The 27,136-nt window shown below is 47.9% G+C and overlaps 1 protein-coding gene across 1 annotated transcript in view; it reads left to right on the top strand.

Annotated features, from left to right (window-relative positions):
• Positions 1-27,136, top strand: part of DNAH10 (dynein axonemal heavy chain 10) — a 270,391-nt gene that overhangs the window by 30,438 nt on the left and 212,817 nt on the right. Inside the window, exons 10-13 of the mRNA XM_088482144.1 lie at positions 6,470-6,668; positions 16,827-17,021; positions 17,154-17,324; positions 25,150-25,326. Of these exons, the coding sequence (XP_088338270.1) occupies positions 6,470-6,668; positions 16,827-17,021; positions 17,154-17,324; positions 25,150-25,326 (742 nt within the window). The remainder of the gene's footprint in view (positions 1-6,469; positions 6,669-16,826; positions 17,022-17,153; positions 17,325-25,149; positions 25,327-27,136) is intronic.

Below are 27,136 nucleotides of genomic sequence, written 5' to 3'. Positions count from 1 at the left end.
TGGCCACAGGCTTACAATCAGACTGTGGCATCTGTGCGCTGCGAGCAACCATTGGGTTTGCGTACAACTCCGATACAAGTCCTATAATAGGTAGAAGTTATGTTCTCTTTCTACTTCAGGGTCCATAGGGTATCCACAGGATACCTTGGGGTATACGGTGTGACGTCAGTCGCTGGGCACCATAGAGTTAAGCTTTTCAGCCTCCCAGGATGCACTAGGGTCCCCGTCCTATACCCCGCCCCCGAGCCAAGGCACCTCAGTTTAGTTTGGTGCCCGGCCGGCGTCGGGTGCACCTGTCGGAGTGGGGGCTAGAAGAGCCCCTGAAGCTTTCTTCAGTGCAGCTGTGGCTGCACATCTGGATGTACAGCATGGACAGTCAGTCCTGACGTCCATGCTGTCTTCCCTACACCCCCGCCGGTACCAGAACGCCGGTACCGATCCGGGGATGCTGGTGAGCATCTGGGGTCACAGCTAGCGGTGACCCCAGATGTTCCGGACCATGGCCGGATCCAAGGGGGACAAAGGTAAGCAGCGGGGTCCCGCGGTGGGTCCCCGCTGGTCACATGGTCCTAAGTCCCCAGGCAGGGGGCTCCCTGGGGACTGGCTGCAGCGTGGAGCCAGGCGACCAACCTGCGCTTCCACTACCCCCTGGGACAGCGGACCGCAGCAGAGCGGTAGCGCTGCGGCGTCCCAGGGGTTAAATGCATGCCAGGGGAGCGCGCCTTCCCTGTCTCACAGCCGGCGCCTCCCCCGCTGCACACAGCCCTCTCTGCATGCTGCCGACTGGTCCTGTGGCAGCGCTCCTCCCCCAGGCCAGCCTCCTCTCTGCTCCTCGGCGGCCATCTTCTCCAGAACGCATGGTGAACGCTGCTGGAAGCGCTGGACGGAAGCATCGTGGTCTGGGTCCCCCCGCATACCTCTCCTCCGCTGTGGCTCAGGTCTGTGTATGCAGCGCTGTGTCCTACCAGGCCCTGTGTCTGTGTAGTTGAGTGATCAGCGCTGTTAGTGCAGGAATTGTTATTTCTCTGCATTGTATGTGACTGTGCTAGCGCTGCCTCTAACTTTTCTTCTCTAAACTGTCAGCTTTATTACTGTCCCTGTTCTTTCTGCTAAAGCCCTTGCGGTGCGGTGGTGCAGGGTGGTCTCTCGCCTATTTAATACTTAATTGGTGAGAGAGGTCACATACGTGGTGCCATCATGTCTGAAAGTGATTTTCCCCTCCGGCTACAGTGTACCACGTGCAAAGTACCGTTAGCGGAGGGGGAGGGTAGCGCGAAGGGCCTTTGCCGGCAGTGTTTGTCCATGGCGCGGCCTATTACGGTTACAGCACCGGTACAGGAGCCGCCCTGGGCTTGTTTCGCTCAGGCGTTAACAGCTTTAGTGGGCCAGTTAGCTCCGCAGCCCGCGTTTACTCCGATGGGTTTGTCCCAGCAGTCTGTGGTGTCGTCACCCATGCAGGGGTTCCCACGACAATTGGTGGTACCCCACAGTCTCCCTATTTCCCCGCTCCCGGGTTCTCAGGAGCCAGCGTGGGTTAACTCCCTGACGAGTTCTGTACAGCACTTGTCGGATGTGTTGCAAGGGGAGTCTGTGATGCGGCCTCATAAAAGGCCGGTGGCGTCTCTGTCCGCTCCTTATGAGGATGACGAAGGGACGTCTGATGATGGGGAGATTCTGGATCCTTACGATCAGGAACCTCTCCATACTAAGGACGCTGATGCTAAGTCCAAAGTATATATTCCTGGACTTATTCGGGCGGTCCGCACAGCCTTGGTGATTGAGGACGAAGTTCCCCCAGCGGCTAAATCTAAGTATGCCTTTTTCAAAGATGTGAAGGGCGATGCCACAGTCTTTCCTCTTTTGGGTCAGTTGGTGGACCATTTAGAGGAGGCGTGGAAACAACCTGGCAAAAGATACCAGCCTCAGAGACGCCTGGCGGTGGCTTATCCGTTCGCGGATAATTATTTTGCTAAGTGGGAATCCCCTCCACAGGTGGATTCTCACGTGACCCGTCTTGTCCGTAGTGCCACATTGCCGATGCCATCCATGTCCTCCCTTAAGGATGCTACGGACCGCAAGGTAGAAATCTGCCTGAAGTCCCCTTATTCCCTTGCAGGGGGGGCAGCACGGCCGGCTATGGCCATTTGCTGGGTTGCCAGAGCGATGGAGCGCTGGGCGGATTCATTAGAGGCTTCTTTTGAATCCGACTGTCCGGCCGAACAGGCGGAGTTGATTGGCAATCTCCGTGATTCGGCCACCTACATCAACGAGGCGGCTCTAGACATTAGTACTCTGGTGTCTAGAATTTCTTCAGCAGCGGTAGCTGCTCGTCGCACCTTGTGGCTGCGATCCTGGAAGGTGGACGCAGATTCCAAGAAAGGTCTGGAAGCGTTGCCGTTTACCGGAGAAGTTCTCTTCGGTCCGGATCTGGATAAGATTGTGGCCACGCTGGCGACAGCCAAATCTGCTTGTCTCCCGTCGGCCGCTGCTCCTTCTGGTTCTGGACCATCGTCCTTTCGGTCATCTAGGGCCCAGGGCAGGCCCAAACCACAGTCGTTTCCTCGACAGGCTGGCCCTAAGAAATCGGTCAAGCCCCGGAAGCAGGCATGGAGTACCAGACGTCCGGCCCCCAAGCCAGATGACAAGCCTGCGGCCTGACGGTCCGGGCCTCCCTTTGGGGGATCCCAGGGTGGGAGGCCGCCTGCTACAGTTCGCCCAGTGTTGGTCGACCACTACGACAGACACTTGGGTTCTGGAGGTGGTTTCCCACGGATACGCCCTCTCCTTCCGGCACAGACCCCCGGCTCGATTCTTCACCACGGGTCTACCATCAGACCGGAACAAGGCTACGGAGCTGCGGAAGGTATTGCACACTATGCTCCAGGCTGGAGTTATAGTGCTTGTTCCATTCTCCCAGAGGGGCCAGGGTTTCTATTCAAATCTATTTTTGGTACAGAAACCCAATGGGTCATATCGTCCGATTCTCAACCTCCAAAGCACTCAACAAGTCTTTGCGGGTCCCGAAGTTTCGGATGGAGACCCTACGGTCCATCATTCTAGCGCTGGAACCTGGGGACTACATGGTGTCATTGGACATACAGGACGCTTACCTGCATGTCCCTATTCTTTTGCGCCATCAACAGTTCCTCAGGTTCGCAAAACGCAGCGAACACTTCCAGTTTCGGGCGTTACCTTTTGGCCTGGCAACAGCACCACGTGTTTTCACCAAGGTGATGGCGGTCATGGCGGCTTCTCTGCGGCTGCAGGGAGTCCGCATGTTGCCGTATTTGGACGACCTGTTATTGGTGGCAGGATCTCCAGAGCTCCTGTTACGCCACTTGGACCTGACCATTGCACTGCTGCAACGGCACGGCTGGCTAATCAACTGGCAGAAGTCCACTCTAATCCCGTCTCGGAGGATTCTGCATCTTGGAGCCTTATTGGACTCGGGACAGCAAAGGATCTTCGTGACGGAGGACAAGATCTCTGCTTTACAGTCAAGGGTGCGCAGTTGTCTGCACAGCCGCCGGGTGTCCTTACACTCGGCGATGAGGTTACTGGGCTCCATGGTGTCGGTGTTCGACATGGTAGAATACGCCCAGTTTCACTCCAGACCTCTGCAGCACCTGATCCTGTCCAAGTGGAACGGGCTGCCTCAGTCTCTGAAGTCCCGGACGATTGTGCTCACCCCGGAGGTTCGCCTGTCCCTTGCGTGGTGGTTACAGACGACCCACCTCAACAAGGGACGTCCGTTCTGGGTTCCAAATTGGGTCCTGTTGACAACGGACGCCAGTCTTCGGGGCTGGGGAGCAGTTTCGGGTCCACACTTGTTCCAGGGCAGGTGGACGCCGACAGAAGCGGAGCTTCCAATAAATATCTTGGAACTCCGTGCGGTCTTCAATGCTCTCCAGCAGGCACAGCGGTTTCTCCAGGGTCGCCCGGTGCAGGTCAAGTCGGACAACGCTACCACCGTGGCCTACATAAACAGGCAAGGAGGAACTCGCAGTCGGGCGGCTCTCGTAGAGGTCTCTCGGATCCTGGTTTGGGCGGAGCGCAATCTTCCGGCCATATCAGCGGTCTTCATCCCGGGAGTGCTAAATTGGGAGGCGGACTTTCTAAGTCGCCAGGACGTTCATCCGGGGGAATGGTCCCTGCACCCGGACGTTTTTCAACTACTGGTGGACAGGTGGGGTCTTCCAGAAATCGACCTCATGGCATCCCGGCACAACAACAAGTTGCCGCTGTACGGGTCTCGCACAAGAGACGAAGGGGCGTCTCTGGTGGATGCTCTGTCCGTCCGGTGGACGTTCCGGTTCGCATACCTGTTCCCTCCGGTCTCCCTTCTTCCACGGGTAATCCGGAAATTCAAACAGGAAGGAGGGTCGCTCCTGTTGATAGCTCCCGCGTGGCCCAGACGGCACTGGTTCTCAGACCTTCAGGGTCTGTCCGTGGACAGTCCTCTGCGGTTGCCGCTACGACCGGACCTTCTGTCTCAGGGTCCTTGCCTTCACCCGGACCTGACTCGGCTGTCTTTGACGGCGTGGCTGTTGAGACGGCCATGCTGAGGTCCCGGGGGTTTTCCAGCTCTGTGGTGTGTACCATGTTACGAGCTCGGAAACCGTCTTCCGCGAGGATATACCATCGCGTGTGGCATATGTTCTTCCAGTGGTGTCGACCGAGAGGTTATGCACCGCGGGAGTTTCGTCTGTCTCGGATTCTCGCCTTCCTGCAAGCGGGACTAGATCATGGGCTTCGCCTTGCTTCTTTGAAGGTACAGGTTTCGCCCCTATCTGTCTGGTTTCACCGTAGGATTGCTACAATCCCGGATGTGCGCACCTTTATGCAGGGTGTTCTCCGCATTCAGCCGCCCTTTGTTCCACCTGTGGCGCCTTGGGATTTGGCTGTGGTCCTGAGGGCTCTCCAAGGACCGCCGTTTGAACCACTGGGCTCAGTGGATCTTAAATGGCTAACAGCTAAGACTGTTTTCCTTCTGGCCATTGCTTCGGCCAGACGTGTTTCTGAGTTAGGGGCTCTTTCTTGTAGACCCCCTTTCTTGGTTTTTCATGGGAACAGGGCAGTGCTCCGCACTCGGCCCGAGTTTCTTCCCAAAGTTGTTTCCCAGTTTCATGTTAACAAGGAAATAGTTGTTCCGGCCTTTAACTCACCGGGTCTTTCCGTGGGTGAGGCCTCTTTGGATGTTGTGCGGGCCTTAAGGACTTATGTTGACCGCACTTCTTCGTTTAGGAAGTCGGACGCTTTGTTTGTCCTCTATGGCTTCCGTAAAAAGGGTTGGCCTGCTTCAAAGCAAACTTTGGCAGCCTGGATCCGTATGGCTATTTCTGAAGCTTATCTTCATGAAGGCCTACCGGTCCCTCCTTCTCTGAAGGCTCATTCCACTAGGTCTGTGGGTCCTTCGTGGGCAGCTCGATGTGGTGCCTCTGCAGTTCAGATCTGCAAGGCTGCTACGTGGTCTTCTGTCCATACCTTCGTGAGGTATTACAGGTTTGACACCTTCGCCTCTCAGGATGCTTCCTTCGGGCGGCGGATTCTCCTTTCTGCACAGGAGCGTCCCCACCCTTAAAGGATACTGCTTTGGGACATCCCCAAGGTATCCTGTGGATACCCTATGGACCCTGAAGTAGAAAATATGAGATATGGTAAGAACTTACCCTTGTTATCTCTATTTCTACGAAGTCCATAGGGTTCCACAGGACTCCCGCCCTGTCGCACCTGTGCTGCAGATGGGCTTTGCTCTGGTCACCGGTTTTCCGTCTCCCTCTGGTGAGAATGTGATTCTTGTATGTGTCCAGATCTTTTTTCTCTCTCTTCCTTCTCCTCCTCCGGCCTATGGCTTGATAACTAACTGAGGTGCCTTGGCTCGGGGGCGGGGTATAGGAGGGGGACCCTAGTGCATCCTGGGAGGCTGAAAAGCTTAACTCTATGGTGCCCAGCGACTGACGTCACACCTATACCCCAAGGTATCCTGTGGAACCCTATGGACTTCGTAGAAATAGAGATAACAAGGGTAAGTTCTTACCATATCTCATATTTTATATCTGTCTCATTGGACAAGTATTTCTCAATATATTTACGCTTGCAGAAACTGTATTATTAAATAGGATCAAGTGTGGTCTTAATGGGTAAGTTCCAAGTGGATTATTTACTCATGGAAATTGGGTATTTTTATAATCTGAAAATTTAGTTCATTTTTTCTATGCAGCTATACAAGACGAGGAGCATATTGTTGTATGAACATATTGCTGTATGTGTATGAATAACTGAATGCAATCATACTTATGAATGGGAAGGTAAATTGGGATTTTATGCTGCTGTAGTCAAAGCATATTTATTTTGTTTACTCTGTTTTATAATGCTAAACTGTAAAAATGACTTGATTTATAAAAAAAGGCAAATTGATAGCTAATTAAAGTTCCAGTGTGTATGAATTAAATCTCATTGGCACTTTCAGAGAAAACCGAGAGACTGCAAAGAACAAGACACTGGAAGCAAAACAAACTCTGGAGTTGTGGAAAAGTTGCTATTTTGAAGTTCGTGCCAAGATCGAGGCTTTAGGAAGGGATCAGCGTTGGGAATTTGATAGAAAACGTTTGTTTGAAAAAACCGACTATTTGACTACGATTTGCCAGGATCTGTTTGATATTTTACAGGTACTGATGTATTTTCAATAATAATTTTATTAAAGATTAATATTAGGAAAGTAGAATATGTACCTTTTAATGCGGCAACCTTCATTATGCTAAATATTATTGACTCTTTCAAGTTTCTCTTATTACAGTGATACATTTTTAAGTAAAATGCTGGAAACTGCCTATGTATTATGCCAGCAACCTCATTCAGAAATTCTCATTTTCTCTTAACTACAGTATTTTTTCCTTATGTCATTTACTGGTAGCTTTTCCCTATGGTAGGTGAGGCAAGAGATAACAGGATTTTGGTACTTACCGATAAATCCCTTTCTCCGATTCCACAGGGGACACTGGAGTTCAAGACAGTGGGGTATAGACGGTGGTAGAGCAGAGCCTGGCACTTTAAATAATTTAGAAGTGTGACTGGCTCCTCCCCCTCTATGCCCCATCAGCCCCAGTTTAAGAACTGAGCCCGAGAGGAGACGGAGGACAACAGGAAAAAAAAAACGAGGAAAAGGAGAAGACCACAGAACGGAACAAGACCGACTGAAGTAGAACAGAGGAACCCACTGCAGGGAACCCTGCAGTCACACAACTATAGAAACCAAACAAAACGTCAGGTACGCAGCGCTGGGCGGGCGTCCAGTGTCCCCTGTGGAATCGGAGAAAGGGATTTATCGGTAAGTACCAAAATCCTGTTTTCTCCTTCATCCACTAGGGGACACTGGAGTTCAAGACAGTGGGGACGTCCCAAAGCCAACCTCCCGGGTGGGAGCGCGGAGAACTTGCTGATCCCTTGGCCAAACCGAAACAGGGACCACCAAGAACCTGAGGCCCAGCGGAAGCTGAGGAACAAGTGTCGTAGCACAGGAGACAAACACTACTCCTCACTAAACAGTCACAGAAAATTCCACAACTTACAGTGCAAGTCAAAAGGAACAGAACAGCTGTTGAGAGAACAAACACAGGTGGGAAACGTCAGAATCTGTAATCTCAGCTGAAATAGACCAAACCGGACTGTTGGTGGCAGAGAGCCCCAACAAGAATCTATAGGAGAAGGGCAGTAAACGAGCACAAACTCGAGAACCTTACTAGAGTCTAAACAGGCAGCTGCAGATGCAGCAGCCGCAGACAGCAGAATCCCAGCACTGCTGGACATAATCGTATATATAAAAGTATAACAATACCAAACTACAGATAGAGCTGATCCTGTCCACAGACTCCCAACAAGAGTATGCAGGAAGGCAAAAGACAAGACTGAACAGTCGCCCCGAACCATCCTTGAGGTCCAACTACAACACAGTTGTTAACCAGTGGAAGGGCTAGACCATAGAAGTCTCCAACGAGTGGAGATCCCACTGGGCGTGAGACCGAGGCGAAAGAGAGAGAGAGAGGATTGAGACTACAATACCTTTCAGAGGGTCAGACGGAAGTACAACCCATTTTGAAAACAGGGATAAAACAGGAACTGAAATGCTGCCGTTAAAAGGAAATAACAGACAACTTCCAACATGATGTAAGTGCGTAGTCAGTACCAACTGCTGGCCCGAACATAGTATGAAAACAACCAGGAATCTAACAGTAAAACAGCACGAATGCAACAGCCACCCAGGGAGAGCTATCAATATAGGGAAGCATCCCATACAACAAGGCCAGAGCACTAGGACAACCATGTGAGTGTGATAAAAATATCAACAGATACTGAACAGGAACCCAACCAGGTCCCCTGCGCGGATCACACTTATGTAAAGATGTGCAATAGCCTATAGGTGTGCTTCGGTCCAGAACCTTAACAGGTTCTAGTAGAATAGTGTCGCCAATCCAGTGTTGTAATTATGCACCACCCACACTCCAGGAAAACTCTAAAGTGTAGAGCCAACTGATTAAAAGAGCGGATGGCTGCTAGGACAGCAGCTAGGGTGCATAAGGGAGAATAAAGCTATGTATGTCAGGTTGCATGAATTAGGAGCTTCATCCGAGGCATTAGTAAGCTCTTACCTTTGAGCGACCAGAATCCCTCTGGACGCTATGTAGAATGTCACTGACCTTTACCATCACACAGCAACCCACCACATTAGGTATAGAGAGTAGCTTCAGTGGGCTAAGACCAATTGCTCTACAGCACAGACTTCAGTCTGGAGATGTGCAGTAGAAAACACTGTGGAAACTAGCAAAATTTTAGTCGAGACAAGAAGGTCGTAGAACAGGACTCTATACCTGAGCCTGGTCCATTAGAGACCTGTATCTGTATAGCCGTGTTAGATTATACATACAACCCCAAAAACGGTCTGCTAGTTTAAGTATCCTTGCATAAATATTTCTATTGGTGAAGTGCGTCTTATGCCCACCAGTCTAATATAACTCAGGTCTGACCCTGCCTATATCGGCAAGTGGCCCTAGGCCTTCCAGATATGAATTGTACCTAAGGGCACTTTAGACCCATTTTATTGAGATATGCTACAATAATATGTAGTACCGGAATAGATACTGAGAAGAGTACCTGTACTTAGACATAGAACGAGTTGGTTATCCCAAGTAAAGAAGGGAGATATCAATAGTGATAACCCCAGTAGTTTAAACAAAACACAGGTTTTTGTTTCCCAATTATTAGGAAATATTCATACAAGAAATGGGCGTCTTACAAGTTTACTACCCAGTGCATCACTGTAATGATAATAGGTCCCCCGAAACGGGGTGCCGTATAACTGGCAGGAATGGAACTAGAACTCCAGGAGGGTGGAAGTACATAACTTTATATACATGTGACATGTCTAGGATCAATACTAGAAGCAATGCCTTAGAGAATTGTGACTATCACCATGTAAGCTGCAGCACATGACTAGTTTATAGAGCCACCCTATAATATTAATATGTAGGGATATAGCCTACAGCTTCTGGTAATCCCAGGCGGCTTCCCTTGTGTGGATTATAGGTAAACCTAATGATTGTGGAAGTATAGGCATTCTACCCATATACACAAATATATATATGTATATGCACACACACAACCCAATCCCCAGGGAGAGATAGTGTAAAGCGTAGTCATTATACAAACTACCGCATCAGGAGAGTCCAGCCTCCAAACGCAGCCTCCTTCTATCAATATGCTAGGTATTAGACATAAATTGATAAGAACAGATCCTACCGCTGCTCCTACGGTAAGGAAAGAAGCGATATCCACAAATGGATACGCTTACCTACATACAAATTTAGTAGGTGACGTAACATTTTAAAATTAGAACATGAGCAATAATTGAAGCCATGGAAGGAATTGAGCCCAAGGACAAAATCACTCCAGCATGTGTGTTATACAACAGGGCTAGTATAAAACACAATATACATACATAGACTGCTCATGTGCCGCAGGTGGCCGTCATTCTGCTACGGCGTAGGGGCAGGATATTTTAGCAGTGTGCTGTCCCAGACTGGTTTCGATCCTGGGACCCTTCTGTTACTGGCGTACTCGCCTTTTCAGATGAGCCATCTTAACACCAGATGAACCCATTTTTTGAAGTGAGAATCAACAGGAAGACCCCAGCGCTGTGAGGCAGCAACGCCAACAACCACACCAGCTGCGCGTCACTAACCTCTTCCTGTATGTGCTGCCAAAGGGAACACATGATATAAAAAGATGCACCTATGCATACCTTCTAAGGTAAGCACAGAAAACTGGGGAGAAAGGTTTTAAGACCAGCCTAAAATGGTATCCACAAATGCATGGGGAGCCAATGTGAGGCATAAGCCTGGGGATGGGACGCAAAAATGTGCTAACCTTGGGTGAAGGGTATGCTATGACCATAAGTTCTGGCAGCAGCACCATAACAGTGGAGCTAATACACCATGAGGCTATGATACATAACAGGCCCTTAGATTAATCTAGGCGCCCTATGTTACAGAACGAAGGGGAGCCTGACTGGGTAAACCAAGCGGCGCTGCAATTGGCAGGACTGCGTTTGTGCACCGGTCCTGGAAGAATGTCAGCACATCGCTTCTAGCCGTGATGCATAGGCTGAACAACTGGCCCCTTTCAGAACCGCTTAACACGGTGTCATAGTGGAAAAGCGGGATAGGGCTAGTCTACCGCTAGCGACCAGCTATCCACTGTAGCTAGTACTAAACTCCTGTCATACAAGGACAGGCAACCCTTGCTGAAGCACTCGCAGTGTGGTAGGCGTAAGGGACGCGCGCTAAAGCACTTCCTGCTGCAGGTAGTGCCTGAGCTATACTGCTTGTGTGCAGCAATAACTACTGTCCTTAAAAGGGAAGCAGGGAACGCTGTTTGATCATGAATACCACGCTGTGTGTGCGCAAACTGCTACACTTCTCAGCATAGCGCTGCTAGCCCCCTTAATCGTATAAGCGGAGTAGTTGAAGGTCCGGTCAGTGCCGGGAATACGGGGAGCCATCAAGGCTCCTGACGCAACACTGCGCATAAACCAACGTTTCTCCTGCAAGACAGGAGAGGGGCTAACTCACGGGAGCACTGAAGTTGTGCTGCTGTGGTAGCAGCGTGACGTCATACAGCGCTGCATTGTATAACGTAAGGCTATTAGCTCTATGCTATGCAGTAGCTAACAGGGAAGCCTGCTCAGCCCAGCCAGGAGCTGCGGGACGCGGCATCTCCTCCTGATATTTAGATGAGGAGAGAAGCTGATAGCTAAGGCAGTGCTGCCAGCACAGGGAGAACATACAAACTCCACACAGAAATGGCAGCGGCAGGATCCGAGCCTTGCGCTGGTACTATTAGCCTGTTACTATAGACTAGGGATAACAGGGAAGCCTGCTCTGAGGAGAGCTGCTAAATAGCCAAGGCAGTGCTTGTGCTTCCTCCCTTGCGGCGTACATGCTATGCTGGTACTTGTAGTTCTTCTACTGTGGATGCTTCCATGTGCTGCAAAACAAGCTGTAGCATAGGGACACCTTGCTGTGTGTAATCTCTCCCTGATGGGACACACTTGTGCCTGCCTACCTCCTAAGCTGGAGATACCCTAGCCCGCCTGTTATAGTGCACACAGCCCAGTTGGAGTGCACTTATCCGGAGAGTAAATCCAGAAGCCTTGCATAGCGGGTGCACAGGGTGGGAGGGTGAGCGGTGCAACGGGGACCTAAACGCTGCCATCGCGCCACTCCCTATAATCAGAGACCCGGACACTGACCACTGTAAGCCGTGGTGGGTCTCTCTTAATAAACTCCTTGTCCAGGACTGGCCGGCTGCACAGAACAGGCAGTCTGATAGAGGAAATGGTAGGCGTCCGCATGCGGCAGGCGTTCAGCGCGCCTACCCCAGTGCTACACATGTACCTTCTGTAGCGAGGTCTTAATATGGCAGGAGGGAGAGCCCGACTACAAATGGCGCCGCTAGATAAGCAGGACGCTCCATTCGGAATAGGCGGCTGATGCTATGGCCGCTGGTAATAAGCTCCACCCCCGCTAGCCGAGACCGCGATGTCCTGTCAGCGTTACATTAGTAACTGGCCGACTATGGATAAGCCCTAGACCCGGACACTGCCTGCTGAGAGCAGCGGCGGGTGCTGGAAGGAGCCATTAAGTCGCGACAGCCCTGCAGCGCATTCTTCGGGCCCACTTAGCACCTTCTGTTACCTGATAAGGGACTCGGGTACGTGCGGGGGGGATTGTCGGGTCTCCTAACAGTGACATTATGTCACTGAGCCCAGCTATGCATCCACTGCTCCTGCTATCAGGAGCAGTGGTTATACTTACAACTGCTGCGGCCGGGATGCTGGGCTGAGGGGGCGGCGAGGAACCCGGACACATGCCGGTGTCAGCAGTGGCGGGTCCTCGCAGAGTCCGATGACTCCAGGTGTGTGCCCCCTCCTCTAGGTCACCGGACACAGGCTGCAGTAGCCGTGTGGTGCCTTTCCCGGCGGCTCCCACGTAGCAGGCAGACTGCCACAGTAAGCAGCCTGCCTGTCCTCAATGCTTGTCTTAAAAACTAAAACTAAATAAGAAAGGCTGGAGACAGCCTGATGTGCGACCGGCTCTCTCGGGCACATTCTAAAAACTGGGGCTGATGGGGCATAGAGGGGGAGGAGCCAGTCACACTTCTAAATTATTTAAAGTGCCAGGCTCTGCTCTACCACCGTCTATACCCCACTGTCTTGAACTCCAGTGTCCCCTAGTGGATGAAGGAGAAAGATATAACATCCAATCTAGTGTTTTAGGGAAAAAAGGTGCAGCCTTTTATTGTACTGTAGCTTTGGAAAGTGCTAGGAAGACACATTTTTTTTTCTTTACTACACAGTTACATTTTTATTTTTGTATTATAATAACTATATTTGATCTGTATTCAGTCACAAATATGTTTTAGAAATTATATATCAGTTCCATATGAAGAAATAAATGTATATGCTCTGTTTGTAACAATTTTGAATGATGCCTGCAATATCTGATTTCTTTCCTTCTGTACCTGCAGAAATCTCATGTGTACACTGGATAGTAATGTGTAGTTAGTATTGTCATGTTAAGTGTGTGAATTAGCCAGCACAGAGTAACTTCTACATTTTGGACCTCATTAAGCGCGGGACGCAAACGTAGAATGCATCTGGAGAACAAATGAGCTTTTACTACCCATTTTGAGTTGGCCAGAGACGTGAGATGTGGACAACTCTTTATTGGTAGCGAATGCATCTCAGTCCCCATGCAAGTAATAGGAGCAGATGCACCAGGCCCCTGGTCCTTCACGGTGTGTACAAAAGATGGGCAAAAACACAGGCCCTGATTCAGAGCCGGATGCTCTTTTTGTGAGCGCTTGCTCTGAATCTGGGCAGCCTCTTTTTTGTTTTTTTGGGCGGCCAGGTGACCACCCACAGCTTTAGCGGGCGGCCAGGTGATGGTCGCAACCATCGTGAACATCGGGCTTGCAACGAGACCCTTGTGGTAGGGTCTCATTCCCGCAAGCCCCAGTGAGCTTCCGTTTGGTCAGCCACCCCCCCTCCCCGCTTAAAAAACGGGGCGAGCTGTCGATCAACATCGACAGCCGTCCCGTTTTGTTGCGAGCCCCGGAGTGAGTGGTTTGTCGCTTGTTGCGGGGCTCGCACACGCTGCGCGTGCGCACTGCCCGGCCTTCCACCCGCTTGCGAGCGGGTCTGAATCAGGCCCACAGGACACAATTACTACACATTACAGCAAAGTTCAAGAAAGTATAGATAAAAAGTACCCAAGTCACTTTGAGCCTGTGAAATGCAAATCAAACAAGGCATATAAATTGTTTCACTTTTTTTAACATCCACATGAATATATATATCAGGAATCTGATATAGGACATTTCTGCATGCATAATTGAATGTGACTTAGTTGCGTTTGAATTATGCGCAGTCAGTTGTCGTAATGAAAATCAACTCACAATCCGTATTAAAGCTTGAGTACCCATACTGTAAGTCGTCTACCTCCAAACATGCGCACTTGGGATTTTTTATGCAGCCCCATAGGGCTTTGAGCAAAATTACAGTATGTGAATTCAAGCTCAGAGCCGGCCGCGAGGGGTGCAAAATGAGGTGACGCTGCCGGCATTTAAACGCTGTGGCAACGGCACATTGCACCCATCGCAAGTAATTGGATTGAGTCTTCTGAATGAGGTCCCTTATATTTTTGTTTTCATAAACTTTATTTATAGTCTATACTAAGTAGAATTTTGATATGTAAAATCCATTTATACTCTTCTTTTTTAATCATATAAATATCCCATTTCTATTAAATTAATTTCTGACAGCAAACAGAAATCCATTTAATTTGTATACCCTTTAGACCCCCTCCCCACCCAGTTATAATGATATATTTGACCTGGTGTGGTCTGATATAGATCGGGCCAGAGGTTCCTTTTAATAATGACACTAAATTCCGGTGGCATGTTTAGTTGGGTTGGGTACGGGATGCCGGCGCTCGGGATCCCGGTGGTCAAAATTCCGATGCCGGTATCCTGACAGGGTTAGGAAGCCGACACCTGTCGGTAATTATCTTAAACCTCCCCCTCTCCCTACACCTAACCCTAACCCTTCCTCCCCGGTGCCTAAACCTAACCTCCTCCCTAGTGCATAAACCTAACCTCCAGCTTCCCGCACCCTAAACCAAACCCTCCCCCCTTAGTACCTAACCCTCCCCCCTAGTGCCTAACCCCACTACTTACCTTCGGGATGCTGGCACCAGGATTCTGATAGGTGTCGTGATTCTGGTGCCGGTTTTCTAAGTGACGGCATCCCCTTTGCCGGGATATTGACCGTATCCGGTTTAGTTTAGTATTGCGGTGATAGTATAGAATGACACCAATATTTACTATAACTTACCTGTCCCCATGAGGTCACGCGGTGTCACCCTTCCGAAGGGCGACTTCTACTGACTTGCCAGCAGCCTAGCGCTGCTGGCAACAGGTTGCTGACTAAAGTGCATGTGCAACAGCCATCTGTGCATGCATAGTTCTACAACCCAGCAGGGACTCTGCAAAGCCTAAAAGGCTTTTCTGGGTCCCCTTTACCGCCAATGGGGGCCATAGCACTAACACCATCTTTAGATGGCGCAGGTGGTACACTCACAAACCGCATTAAGCTAAGCTTGCCACTGTTTGCTAAATACTGAACAGATGTCTAGTGTTCCCTCTAGTTCCGGCGGGAGGCAGGGCGCCGGAGCTAGAGAGGGCATGCCCGTGCGCGCGCCGAAGGCGTGCGCGACCGAGAAGGGGGCGTGGCCATCGGAAAAGGGGACGTGTCTATAAGACGCGTCCCCTTTTCGTCACTCTTGGGGGTGTGCCCGGCACTTACGGACACGCCGGGCAGCCCCCAAGCCCTGCAGACAGGGAGAATAGATGCCGGGCGCATGCGCCCGGCGTCTATTCTCCGGCGGTGACCGGGTACCCCATGTTTCTCCACCCGCGGGACACTGCGTCCCGCGGGTGAGAACGGCTCCCGCAGGCTGTGAGGGCAGGGCGCTTTTTGCCCTCCTCCTGGAGGGCAGGGTGCTTTTTGCCCTCCAGAAGGAGGGCAGGGCGCCGCGCCCTACTAAAACAGCCTAGCGGGAAGGCTAGATGTCAACCCCTTTAGTGAGTGCTAAAGGGGTAATGACATTCTTTAATTAGAAAACACAGCAGGGTTAAAAGAGTGGTGGGGGTGAGAGAAAGGAAAGAGAGACTGGGCAAGAGGGGGTGAGATAGATGGAGGAGCACAGGTAAAGCAATATGGAATGGGGAACGCCATATAAGGGATAGGACAGGAGGAAAGACACACAGAGAGACGAGGGGAAAAGGGGAACAGACATGGAAAGGTGGCGGGGACAGAGAAAGGGAAAGAAAAAAAACAGTCAACAACAGCTAGCAACCTAGTGAATAACTGGTCTGTAAATAGCTTGAATGTTCCAACTGATGACACAAATTATACTTTGCACATCTATCTATCTATCTATCTATCTATCTATCTATCTATCTATCTATCTATCTATCTATCTATCTATCTATCTATCTATCTAATCATGTTTTAGAGCTGGTTGGGTAGTTGCAAAATCATCTTTACACAAAGAGAAAATCTAAAACAAATGTAGCTTTTAGTGCATTCATTTGATCAAAGTACTTCTAATGCTGGGCATACACTACAATTATCGGGGTGATCAGCCCGATATTGGCAGATCGCCCCGATAATTGTACCATGTGTGCGGGCGACCTAGGGTAAAATATAGATAGGTAGAGCATGCTCGATCTTCCCGTCTAAGTTAAATGTTGGCTGCATCGGGCAGAGTATGCCCAGCCACAGCCAACTGACAGACATTCCCCTGTTCCTTCCCAGGGAAGGAACGGGGAAATGTCTCCTCCCCAGGGGAGGAGCATAGATATCAGGGCCAATACACTGTGAGATATTTCACAGAGTATGCCCGCGATATCTGCAGAGTGACTGACAGGATGCCAGATGTCTGTTGGTCTGACAGGCATTTTATCTGGCAGTCTATGCCCAGCATTAGTTTTATAAAAGTAAGAGCCAAATCATAGAGCTAAGTATCATGTAGATGCCACCTATTTCTCAAGGAATGGGACATACAGTACATCCAGTCACTCTTTCTCATCACCTATTACACTCCCCTTGCTATTCATGAAAGACAGGACCCAATACTGATATGATCTTACAAGATTTAACACACTCTGTGAAAAAAATAATACAATTTTATACATTTGAAAATGTACAGGTTCTGGAAGAGTTTTACAACATCTTTGGCCCTGAACTAAAGGCTGTCACAGGAGATCCCAAGCGTATTGATGATGTATTGCACAGAGTTGATGGGCTTATCAAACCAATGGAAACTCTGTCCTTTGATCCCTTCAATATAAAATATTCCCATCAGTGGAAGCTCGTCATGGACGACTTTAAACATGAAGTTCAAGTAAGGAAAAACAATTATAAGATATTTTAGTTTGAGAATATATGACAATAAGTTACTGGGCAAGCACAATAAGTTATACATGAATATGGGTGTTGTACACTGAAATGTTGCTTTTATGTAAAACATAAACAGGCTATTGAAGGAGAGGCCATAAACTTCATCGATGAATCATTTAAAACACTTCGCTCAGCTGAGGCTGCGTTTGACATGCTGTTGAAATTTAAGCACATCCGCTCTCGAGAAGCCATCAACAAGCAGATGATGATGAAATTTAATGCTATCCTGGAGCAGTACTGTAAAGAGGTACGTCTGGAGTTAGGTGATAAAGTAATAGAGCATAATAATTTAAAGTGTAACTTTATTTATTGTACTGAACAGTTAAAAAGAAGTTTTGTTTGTCCACACTGTAAGTTTTTGTGATGTTTTAAAGTTAGGAAGTATATTACATTCATCTTCATATTAACATTTGTAGCAGTAGTAGTAATGGCATTTCCTTTTGTCCTTCCTGTATCATTCATCTTTTTCTCTGTCATCCAATCTGGGAGACACTGCCAACCTTCTGGTGTAGATGGCGCTGTCAAGAGCTGGCACAACTCAGTTTTTCTTATGTGCCCTTGGACCTGGCACCAACTTTTCTAGCTGTAAGAGCATGTGGTTGGGGCCTGTCTGCTTTGGTTTCTGACTCAATAGATAACTTCTACTGGATCAGTGGGTAAGAGGTATCCTAGAAAGGGTCTATGTTCTAAACCTTGCCTGACCTCCACCGTGATGTTACTTCCTCACTCCCCTGCTATGAGATCAGGCACATGGTCTTGCAAGGGGCCATTCAGTCATTACTTCTGTCAGGAGTCTTCATTCCAGTCCCAGAGGCAAGGATTCACTGTTAACTCTAATCTGTTCCTGGGTCAGAAACCAGATTATCCTTCAGTCTGATACTTAATGTAAGATCTTTGAATCTGCTCATGCGTGTCCCTATGTTCTTCATGGAGTCCCTCCATGCCGTGCTCCATTCCATGAAGCGAGACAAATTCCTAATTTCCATGGATATCAAGGATGCATATTAGCATGTGTGTCCCCCCCCTCCCCCCAAAATTCCCTCATCTACACTATGGAGCTCATTCAGACCCGCTCGCTAGCAAGCGGCCACTCATTGCAGACGACGTTCACTAATGTACGCATGTGTGTAGTTCGCAGTGCGCGTGCGCAAACTAGTACGAGCGAGCGGAATATTCTCGCTCGCCCTGCAAAGACAGCCCAGAGGAATGAGTGACAGTAGAGGCCGTTTTTGGGTGGTAACAGGGGATTTACCCATCTGACACCACTTCTCCTGCAGCTATCTCCTTTGGGGGCCTCACATTCTTTCACACTCTCTGGCATGGAGGTTGCCACAGTGTTGGGGTACTTCTATCGTCTGGTCACTCCCACTAACTCTTACATACTAAATTCTCCATTTCATTCTTTCCATTCAATGCTTATGACATTCGCTTCTTCCAACTTCTTTGAGTAGCTGCCTTTTTACGTCCCCCTGGCCTTAGCTCAAAATTTCTTGCTAACTTTGCTTCCTGGCTCCTAATCTTCAAATGGGCTCTCGAGACCCCTTTTCTTCCTCAAAGCTTTTCAGTGCTCATCCTAACCCACTACTCCATGTTCCTTCCTCACACTCCAGCCCATTTGTGTCACCCCTGTTTGTTTGCCCATCCCCTTTAGAATGTAAGCTCTCATGAGCAGGGCCCTCTTACCTCACGTGCTTCTCCTTCCCTTACTGCATTGTTTGTACTGTTAATAACTGTTTTTCTTGTGTGCTCTACTTTGTAAGGCACTGCAAAACCTTTGTGGCGCCATATAAATAAAGGATAATAATAATAATAATGTACCAATTTTGGAAGGCACGAATGCCTTCTCAGATTTGCAGTGGGCAGTGTTAATTTACAGTTTCGTGCATACAAATTTGTTTTAATAACAGCACCATAAATTTTCACGAAGATCATGGCAGTGATGGCTGCACTTTTGCTGTTGAAGGGAGTTACTGTTATCCCGTACTTTGACAACCTGCTTATAATACCAAATTTGGCAGCACTACTCACACAATGGAGTCTCTGGAGAGGCAAGGCTGTGTAATAAAATAACCAAAGTCTCACTTTGTACCATTCCTGGGTCTCCTCTTCGACACCAGATTTTTCTTGGTCTTCTTGCCAAAAGACAAATTTTTGCCCATCTTGCGTCAGGCGTCTGCACTCTTGGCTTTCAATTGAGCAGTGATCGTAAAATACGCGATATAGCTAATTTTTACACGATAGAGGAGGAGAGGGACTCTGTATTTAAAAATGAATGGGTCCCACAGGATGCGCTGTGTGTGCCGCAATCGTTTAGTTGGGGAGATGCTGCTGGCTGGGGGAGCATTTTGCTGCCGCTGCCTACTATCCAGGGCCACCCCGACACGTACTCTGACCTTACGCTGGTGCATAGAGCGGCAGCCAGCAGTATCTGGGTGAGGGGGATCTTATATCCCTAGTTCTCCTGTCTTGAATTCTTCCAGGAGAACTGCTCCAGGGACTAGCTTCTCCACGGCTGAAAATGGGCTCCAGAGGGTAGGCAGCTTTACCGTAAGGCAGAAGTCTCCATGTAGCAATTAACTGCTTGTAACGGAGGTCTTACTGCACCTCCTGAGTCCATTTGGCAGCTCACTGTTTGTAGCTGCTGGCTACATGCCACTGCTGGACCTGGGGGTAATATTGCATCCCTCCTCTAAACTACTACTACCTGGAACGGGACCCACTTGGCCACATGGTGAGTGCAACTATGTTAAGTATTATTTACATATTGTACATTAAACACATTCATGCTGGACGTATTTTACAGCACTGCACTGCAACCCGGGATTTACTTTCCCAGCTGCTATAAAACACATTTCAAGACCTATTTTAATTATTTAAAAATTTGTATCAAACATGTTGTGCAATTATAAACCACACCGGGAGCTTTCTCTCCTGATTCTCAGTATCAGCAAAAAAAAAAAAAAAGACTCCAAAGAAGGAAGAGTGTGTGTGAAGGGGCTGTGCTGCCATGCAAGCATTTTCACTCCGTTTTTTTTCTCAGAATGTCCACAGGTGAAATGTCAACATTGTCAGCATGCCGACATTAGGGTTAGACTTCGGGGCAGGAGGGTTAGGGTGTGGGGGGAGGTTAGAGTTAGGCTGCAGAGAGAGGAAGTTTGGCTTAGGCTCTAGAGTGGGGGTTAGGGGTAGGGATTTCGGTTACTGATATAGGAGCAGTACTTACCGTAACGACAAAGGATCAGGGCTCTGACCAGGAACTGTTCACATTCTAACATGTCGACATTTTCTCACTGTCTGCATGATGAATGTCGACATTATGACAATTTCAACCTTCTCACGTCAATATGATGAATGTCTACATAACTGTCATGATGTATGTCTATGTGACTGGAAACATTTCCTACCCAACCCGTGACATAGGCTCATCTATAATCTGTGCAGGGTGTGTGGTGCAGATGGGTACCCTGCACCTAGTTTCTACCTGACACTTCTGCCATCGGGATATGGTCAATATCCCAGCACAGGGAATGCTGGCACTTAGAAAACCGGCGCCGGAATGCCGACACCTGTCAGAATCTCGGCGCCGGAACCCCGACACCTGTCAGGATCCTGGCGCCGGCATCCCGAAGGTAGTTTGCGGGGTTAGCGTTAGGCACTAGGGGAAGGGTTAGGTTTAGGCACCGAGGAGGGAGGTTTAGGGTAGGGAGAAGGGGAGGGTTGGGATACCTACAACCAGGTGTTGGTATCCTAACCCTGCCAGGATGCCGGTGTCAGGATTTTGACCCAATCGCTGGCATCCCGTTCCCAATCCCTGCCGTCAAGTGGGTCCCTCTGTGGCTGGCTCCATTTTTCCAGTGATAACTTCGGAAAGATGGCACCACACATTTGAAGCAAAGACTGGCATGGTGTCAGAGCTCTTGCTAGCTTCTGCGCATGCGCCATATTCCTTAATATCCCTAGGAAGATAGTGCTGGCCACATACGGTGGGGGCACAGAGAAGTGGTAAGGATTCCACACAGGCATTAATAACACCCTGGGCTGTGGCTTATATATAAACCATGAATGGAGCACCCAAACCCCGACAGTGGCAGATACAACCAAGATATTTTACTGGGCAAAACTGGTACGTTTTGGCGATATCATCGGTTTTCATCCCAGGCGTAGAAATCTGGGCAGTCGATTATCTCAGCAGACATCCCATTCATCCTGGGGAATGGTCACTACATCCAAAGCTGATAGGCAGCTGGTAGAGCGTTGAAGACTGCCAGAGGTAGACCTGATGGCCTCTTGGCTGAACCACATGGTTCAGATATAAAGTGCAAGAACCAGAGTTCCTCAAGTAGTCCTAGTGGACATCATGAGAACTCCTTGGTTGTACCATCTGGGTTAACTTTTTTCGCCAATTCTCATGATTCTGCATATCGTCAAGGTCCTGTTATTCTGGTGGCACCGGACTTGCCACTATAATATTTGTTTGCCTACATTTTACTGCTGGAAACGGAACCTTCATGGAGACTGCCCAATCGGGTAGACCTGCTAAATCAAGGTCCCTTTTTCCATCCAGATTTAACTCTGACCTAATGGGTTTTCTCACTGGGTCATTCAATAATCGGGTCTAGGAAACCTGTATCTTCCAAAAACTGATGTATGCTTCTTGGTGAGAGTGGAAGAAGGTTCACAATTTTTTCAATCGCACAAGTTCAAGTTAGATTTCCTCTTGTCATTCTTGCAGGATGGCTTCGGAAAGTTCTTTAAAGTATGCCATGCTGAAGGTTCACTTTTCATCTCTCTGATTTTTTCTTCAAAGGAAATTGGCTTCCATTCAGGAAGTTTAAACGTTCTTTCAGGGTGTGTTGCATGTCCAACCACCTCATGTTCCCCCGGTGGTGCATTGGAATCTTCATTTGTTTTCTCCTGGCATTGTAGAAGCCACCCTCAGGGCAGCTTACTTCTATGGCCTTCAAGTACCTCACCTGTAAGTTGGTTTTTCTGTTGGCCATCTCTTCTTCCAGCTGAGTGTGCCTTTTGTGTCCGTTGCTTTCCGGCTCCGCAGCAGGAAAAGCCTTTCGCAGCGGGATCCAGTCAGGAACTGGCTGGGGCCTCTATGTTGACACAGGTAATGTCACAGTTAGTAGACAGGCTAGCGGCCCCTGTGCTCCCTGTTACTAACATTCTCCCTGCTCATCAACTATGGTTGCAGAGTCACAATGTATGCAGTCTTTTTCTCAGACTGTATGAAGGCTGTCTGTTTCTTTTCAACAGATGCTGGAAAACGACAGAGCTCCCAGACGCAGGTCTGTGGCACCTGACAGTCCTGTGCCACTGTCTAGGGGCACTTCTGACAAAGGTTCTTCGAACGGTGAGGCTAGTGTCCCTATTACCTCAGATATTAGGTAATCTCTGATGCAGAATCCTAACTCTTCTTCACTTAAGGATCCTACGGATTGGCAGCTCAAAAATTTCCTTAATACCATTACGGTGAATGCATGTGCTCTAGCTCATCCGGCCGTTGACTCAGCTTGGTTAGCTACAAGGTTAGCTGTTGGGCTGATGCTTTAGAGGACTGGCTTCTCCAGTTGGTCATTCTGGCACGATGTAACAGGTCTCAACCGAAATTCAGGGTTCAGACATTGGGAGGCCGACTCATTCTTTCCCACAAAATCCAACTCTTCCTCCTGTGGTGGTTCCAGTGTTCACACCTGGACAGGGGCCGCCCCTTTTGGATCCAGGACTGGGTTTTACTCGCCAATGATGCAGTCTTTGGGGGGTGGGGGGGGGGGCGGCCATGACGTGTCATCATATCTTCCAGGGTCGATGAATGTTTCTAGAAAGCCAGCTGTCCATACATTTTCTAGAGCTCTGGGCTGTCTACAGTTCGCTTTGCCATACTCCGCCTCTTCTCCAGGGACGTCTGGTCAGGGTATAATCAGGCAACGCGACCGCGGTCACCTGCATAAACCATCAGGACTGCACTAGCAGCTGCAGTGCCCTTAAGAAGGTCGGCCACATTCTCCGTTGGATGGAGCATCATCTTCCAGCTCTGTTCGCGGTCTACATCCCTGGAGTTCAGAATTTGGAGAACAACTTTTTAAGCCAACAGGACATTAACACAGATGTATGGGCTCCACATCAGGGCATCTTTCAAATTCTGGTTCGCCATTGGTGCCTACTGGACATAGATATGATGATGTCTTGTCACAACCACCAGGAACAGAAATACTGCTCCCGCACCAGGGATCCTGAAGCTTTCCTGGTAGACGCTTTAGCGGTTCCATGGGAGTTTCCCCTGATATACACTTACCCTCCAGTCTCGATAATACCATGGGCTCTCCGCAAATTCAAGTCAGAGGAGGCACAGTGAATCTGGTGGCAATGGGTTGGACACGGTGAGTGTGGTTCTCAGATCTTCTGAGTCTCTCCATAGACGCACCACTGCGTCTCCCTATGTGATCTTCTGTCTCAAGGTCTGTGTGTTGAGCTGCATTGACTCTCTTGGAAAGCAGTATTTCTGTTTGCCATCGCGTTGGCCCGGAGGGTGTCTAACTTGAGTGCCTTGTGTGTCGCTCCCCTTCCTGGTGTTCGACTCTGATAGGGCCGTAATGCAGACGCGCCAAGGGTTTTCTCTCCAAGGTGGTGGTGTGCTTCCACATCAAGCAGGAAATTGTTGTACCATTTTTTACAGGTTGCGGATTCTTCTCAGCCAGATGCCTCCTTGGATGTCAGATTCTCTGTTTTGTCCTGTATCATGTTCACAAGAGGGGTTGGCCGGATACCAAGCTTGGTCCACTGGTTCCGTTTCACTATCCGCCAGGCTTCCACCTTGGCAAATCTTCCTGCCCCTGCTGGGGTGACTGACCATTCCACCCGGTCAGTGGAGACTTCAGCTACGTGGTCGTCTACTCATACCTTTTTTCGTTTTTATGCATTGCTACTTTTGAGTCTTCGGACGTTCTCTTTGGGCATGCAGTTCTCACTGCAGCTGAGGAGCGTTCCCTCCCATGGGGGACAGCTTTGGGATGCCCCAGTGTTATCACTGTCCCCCCTAGTGGAGGAAAAAGAAAATTACACTTTTATATTGCTTACCTGTTAAGTCTCTTTCTTCGACTCCATAGGGGGCACAGGGCGCCCACCCTGACGCACCTGACTGCCGGGGTGTGATTCCTGGGTGATTTATCCGGCTGTACTCTTAACCGTATGTATGGTTCTGTGTGTGTGCTGGATCCCTTTCTCCCTCTCACTCCTGCTGTGGGCTTGCAAACTAAACTGATGGCCTGTGGCTGGTGGCGGGGTATAGAGGAGAGGAGCCTGGGCTTGTGGGAATTTTCAATTAACTGTTTGGTGCCCAGACTCTCCTCTCCAGGCTATACCCAGTGTTATCCCCGTGCCTCCTATGGAGTCGTAGAAAGAGACTTAACAGGTAAGCAACATAAGTCTCCTTTTTTTCATCTCTTAGATTCAGTGTACTCTGCTCAGTCCTTGACTGGATCAAAAAAACACAGGATGTATCTCCTATTAATTAGTATTTTTTGCGGCCTGACTTGCAGAACGGGTGTTTGCCTTTTTGTGATTGTAACCACATTTATGTTTTGTAATGTAGGCTGACTTTTTAAAAATGAGTTATCTTCAGTGGGAATATATACTACTAGCTTAATTTACCACATACATAATCAACTTATTTTATAGAGGAACATCTGAATTGTATTTGTACATAAACTGTAGAATGATACATAGAGTGAGTACCAATTGTATTTGGGCTTAGTTTATGACCTCATAAATCCACTGTACCATATAATGGTGTGTTGGAATGGAGCCAAATTGCCACATATCTGTTATATACTATGAGCATATTACAGAATGAAAGTTCTAAGTAACTTTGTATTGCATAATACCCTGCTTGACAAGTGTTAAGATACAAAATATCTTTTGTATCTTTTGTAATATGGATTGTTTGTTATGGTTTGTGTTTCCCGTCTAATATAGAGAAATTCAGAAAGCATATTTAATGTTGTTTTAAAAACTGTATAAAATGATTCATCTTTTAATATGGAGTTTGTTCTTTTTTTGCATTGCAGGTCGATGTAGTGAATAACATTTTTGTGGAGAACCTGAATAATCCGAAATTGTACAAGAATCATCCTCCAGTGGCTGGGTCAATATATTGGGAGAGGTCTCTTTTCAACCGAATCAAGCATACAATCATTCGATTCCTAGAAATGGAAGAGATGTTATCATGTGAACATGGGAAAATGGTATGCTTTTAAATTGCTCACAGTGAGACATTATTTAGATTGTACTAACGTTTAGAAAAATGCAGATCTCAATTAAGAACCAGTGACATTGTCTCAGTCATGTCACTGAATAGTAATGTGGGCTATATACTTGTCAGTGATACTTATTAAACTGATATGATTTTCATGAATTTTGTTTAGGTCACAAAAAAAAGTTCTGTGCAGGAGACATGAGCATGAATGAGAAATATACCTAAATAATCTGCCCCCAAAATCCTAAATTCTAATTGGTTTTCCTACAATTACTTCTGATACTGAGTACGATCTGAATTTTATGTTGACATTTTGCTAAGCTTAGTGTGCATAGGGTTCCTTGTTGTGTTTTTAGTACATTGAGCTGCATTTTTACATAGAGAATTGGGAGGTGAAGTGGCCTGGATTAATACAAACTGTAGCAACTAGTGTAATAGTACTAAGAATTTATCCTTCAGCAGTACAGTAGGTGGAAACAGATGCTGCATTATGTTTTGCACCTAGGAGCAGAAGACTAATAAGGGAAGGACTCTTCCTCTCTCTTGTAATCTTCCTGCACACCTGATTCTATTTCGTTAATTACCAGTGTCTAATATATTAGGTGGGCAGACTAGATGGGCCAAGTGGTTCTTATCTACAGTACCGTCAAATTCTGTTTCTATATTGGACCCTAATTTTAGTGCTACATTTTTTTTTTCTATTTCTCCAGCATAATATTTGGTGACAATAGGACGATGGGGTATAGAGGGCTCAGGTAGTAGTGTGGGCACTTTAAAAAATCTGACACAAGTCTGAAACTCATACCCCTCTATAACCACTAACCTACTGGGGATCAATTTTACTAAGTGCCTATAACAGCAGGGCATTTGGTGTTTTACTGCATATGGCAGCGTAAGAATGTTTCCCTTCATTTACTTTTCATGAATTTATATATTTTTCAAGTTATTAGAAATCACAGAGGTTGCCATACAAGTAATTATTGTATGTTCTTAGGAGAGGGCGAAGGAAGTACTTTGCACTGCTACCTACCGCTGTCTGTTTACTACCTTGGGTGGGTGAACCAGTCCTTCCTTCGCCAGTAGTGACTGCAGATCCTGTGCTGCTGCCATCATAGTGTGGAAATATCGGCCCAGTACAGCCAATTGGAGGGTTGGCTAAGATAAATAGCTCATCTCTCTCTTCACTTGGACAGAGGAGTTGTAGACACAGTCATTACCAGCATATGGGGTTTGTATGCACAGAGTCTTCGGAGTCAGGAAGGAGTTGATATGAGTGACTGTATGACATAGGTGTCCTCACTAGCACTTATAGTCTGGCTTTTTTTTTTTAATAGTTGATTGATAGTGCTGGACCCAGGGGGTAAGGGCCAATTCTCCATTAGTTTGAACTTCCTTCTTTGCTGACTGTTCCTTACAGAGGAAAGCCAGCTTAAACTGTCAGCTGCTGATACTCTTCTATATATATATAGTACTGTGCAAAAGTTTTAGGCAGGTGTGGAAAAAATTCTGCAAAGTAAGAATGCTTTCAAAATAGAAGTGTTAATAGTTTATATTTATCAATTTACAAAATGTAAAGTGTATGAACAGAAGAGAAATCTAAATAAAATTAATATTTGGAGTGACCACCCTTTGCATTCAAAACAGCATCAATTCTTCTTGGTACACTTGCACACAGTTTTTGAAGGAACTCGGCAGGAAGGTTGTTCCAAACATCTTGGAGAACTAACCACAGATCTTCTGTGGTAGTAGGCTTGCTCAAATCCTTCTGTCTCTTCATGTAATCCAAGACAGACTTGATG

The sequence above is a fragment of the Taudactylus pleione genome, unplaced genomic scaffold, assembly GCF_031769625.1.
Source record: "Taudactylus pleione unplaced genomic scaffold, aTauple2 ptg000282l, whole genome shotgun sequence".
NCBI lineage: Eukaryota > Metazoa > Chordata > Amphibia > Anura > Myobatrachidae > Taudactylus > Taudactylus pleione.
This window is presented reverse-complemented; position numbering and strand designations above follow the sequence as displayed.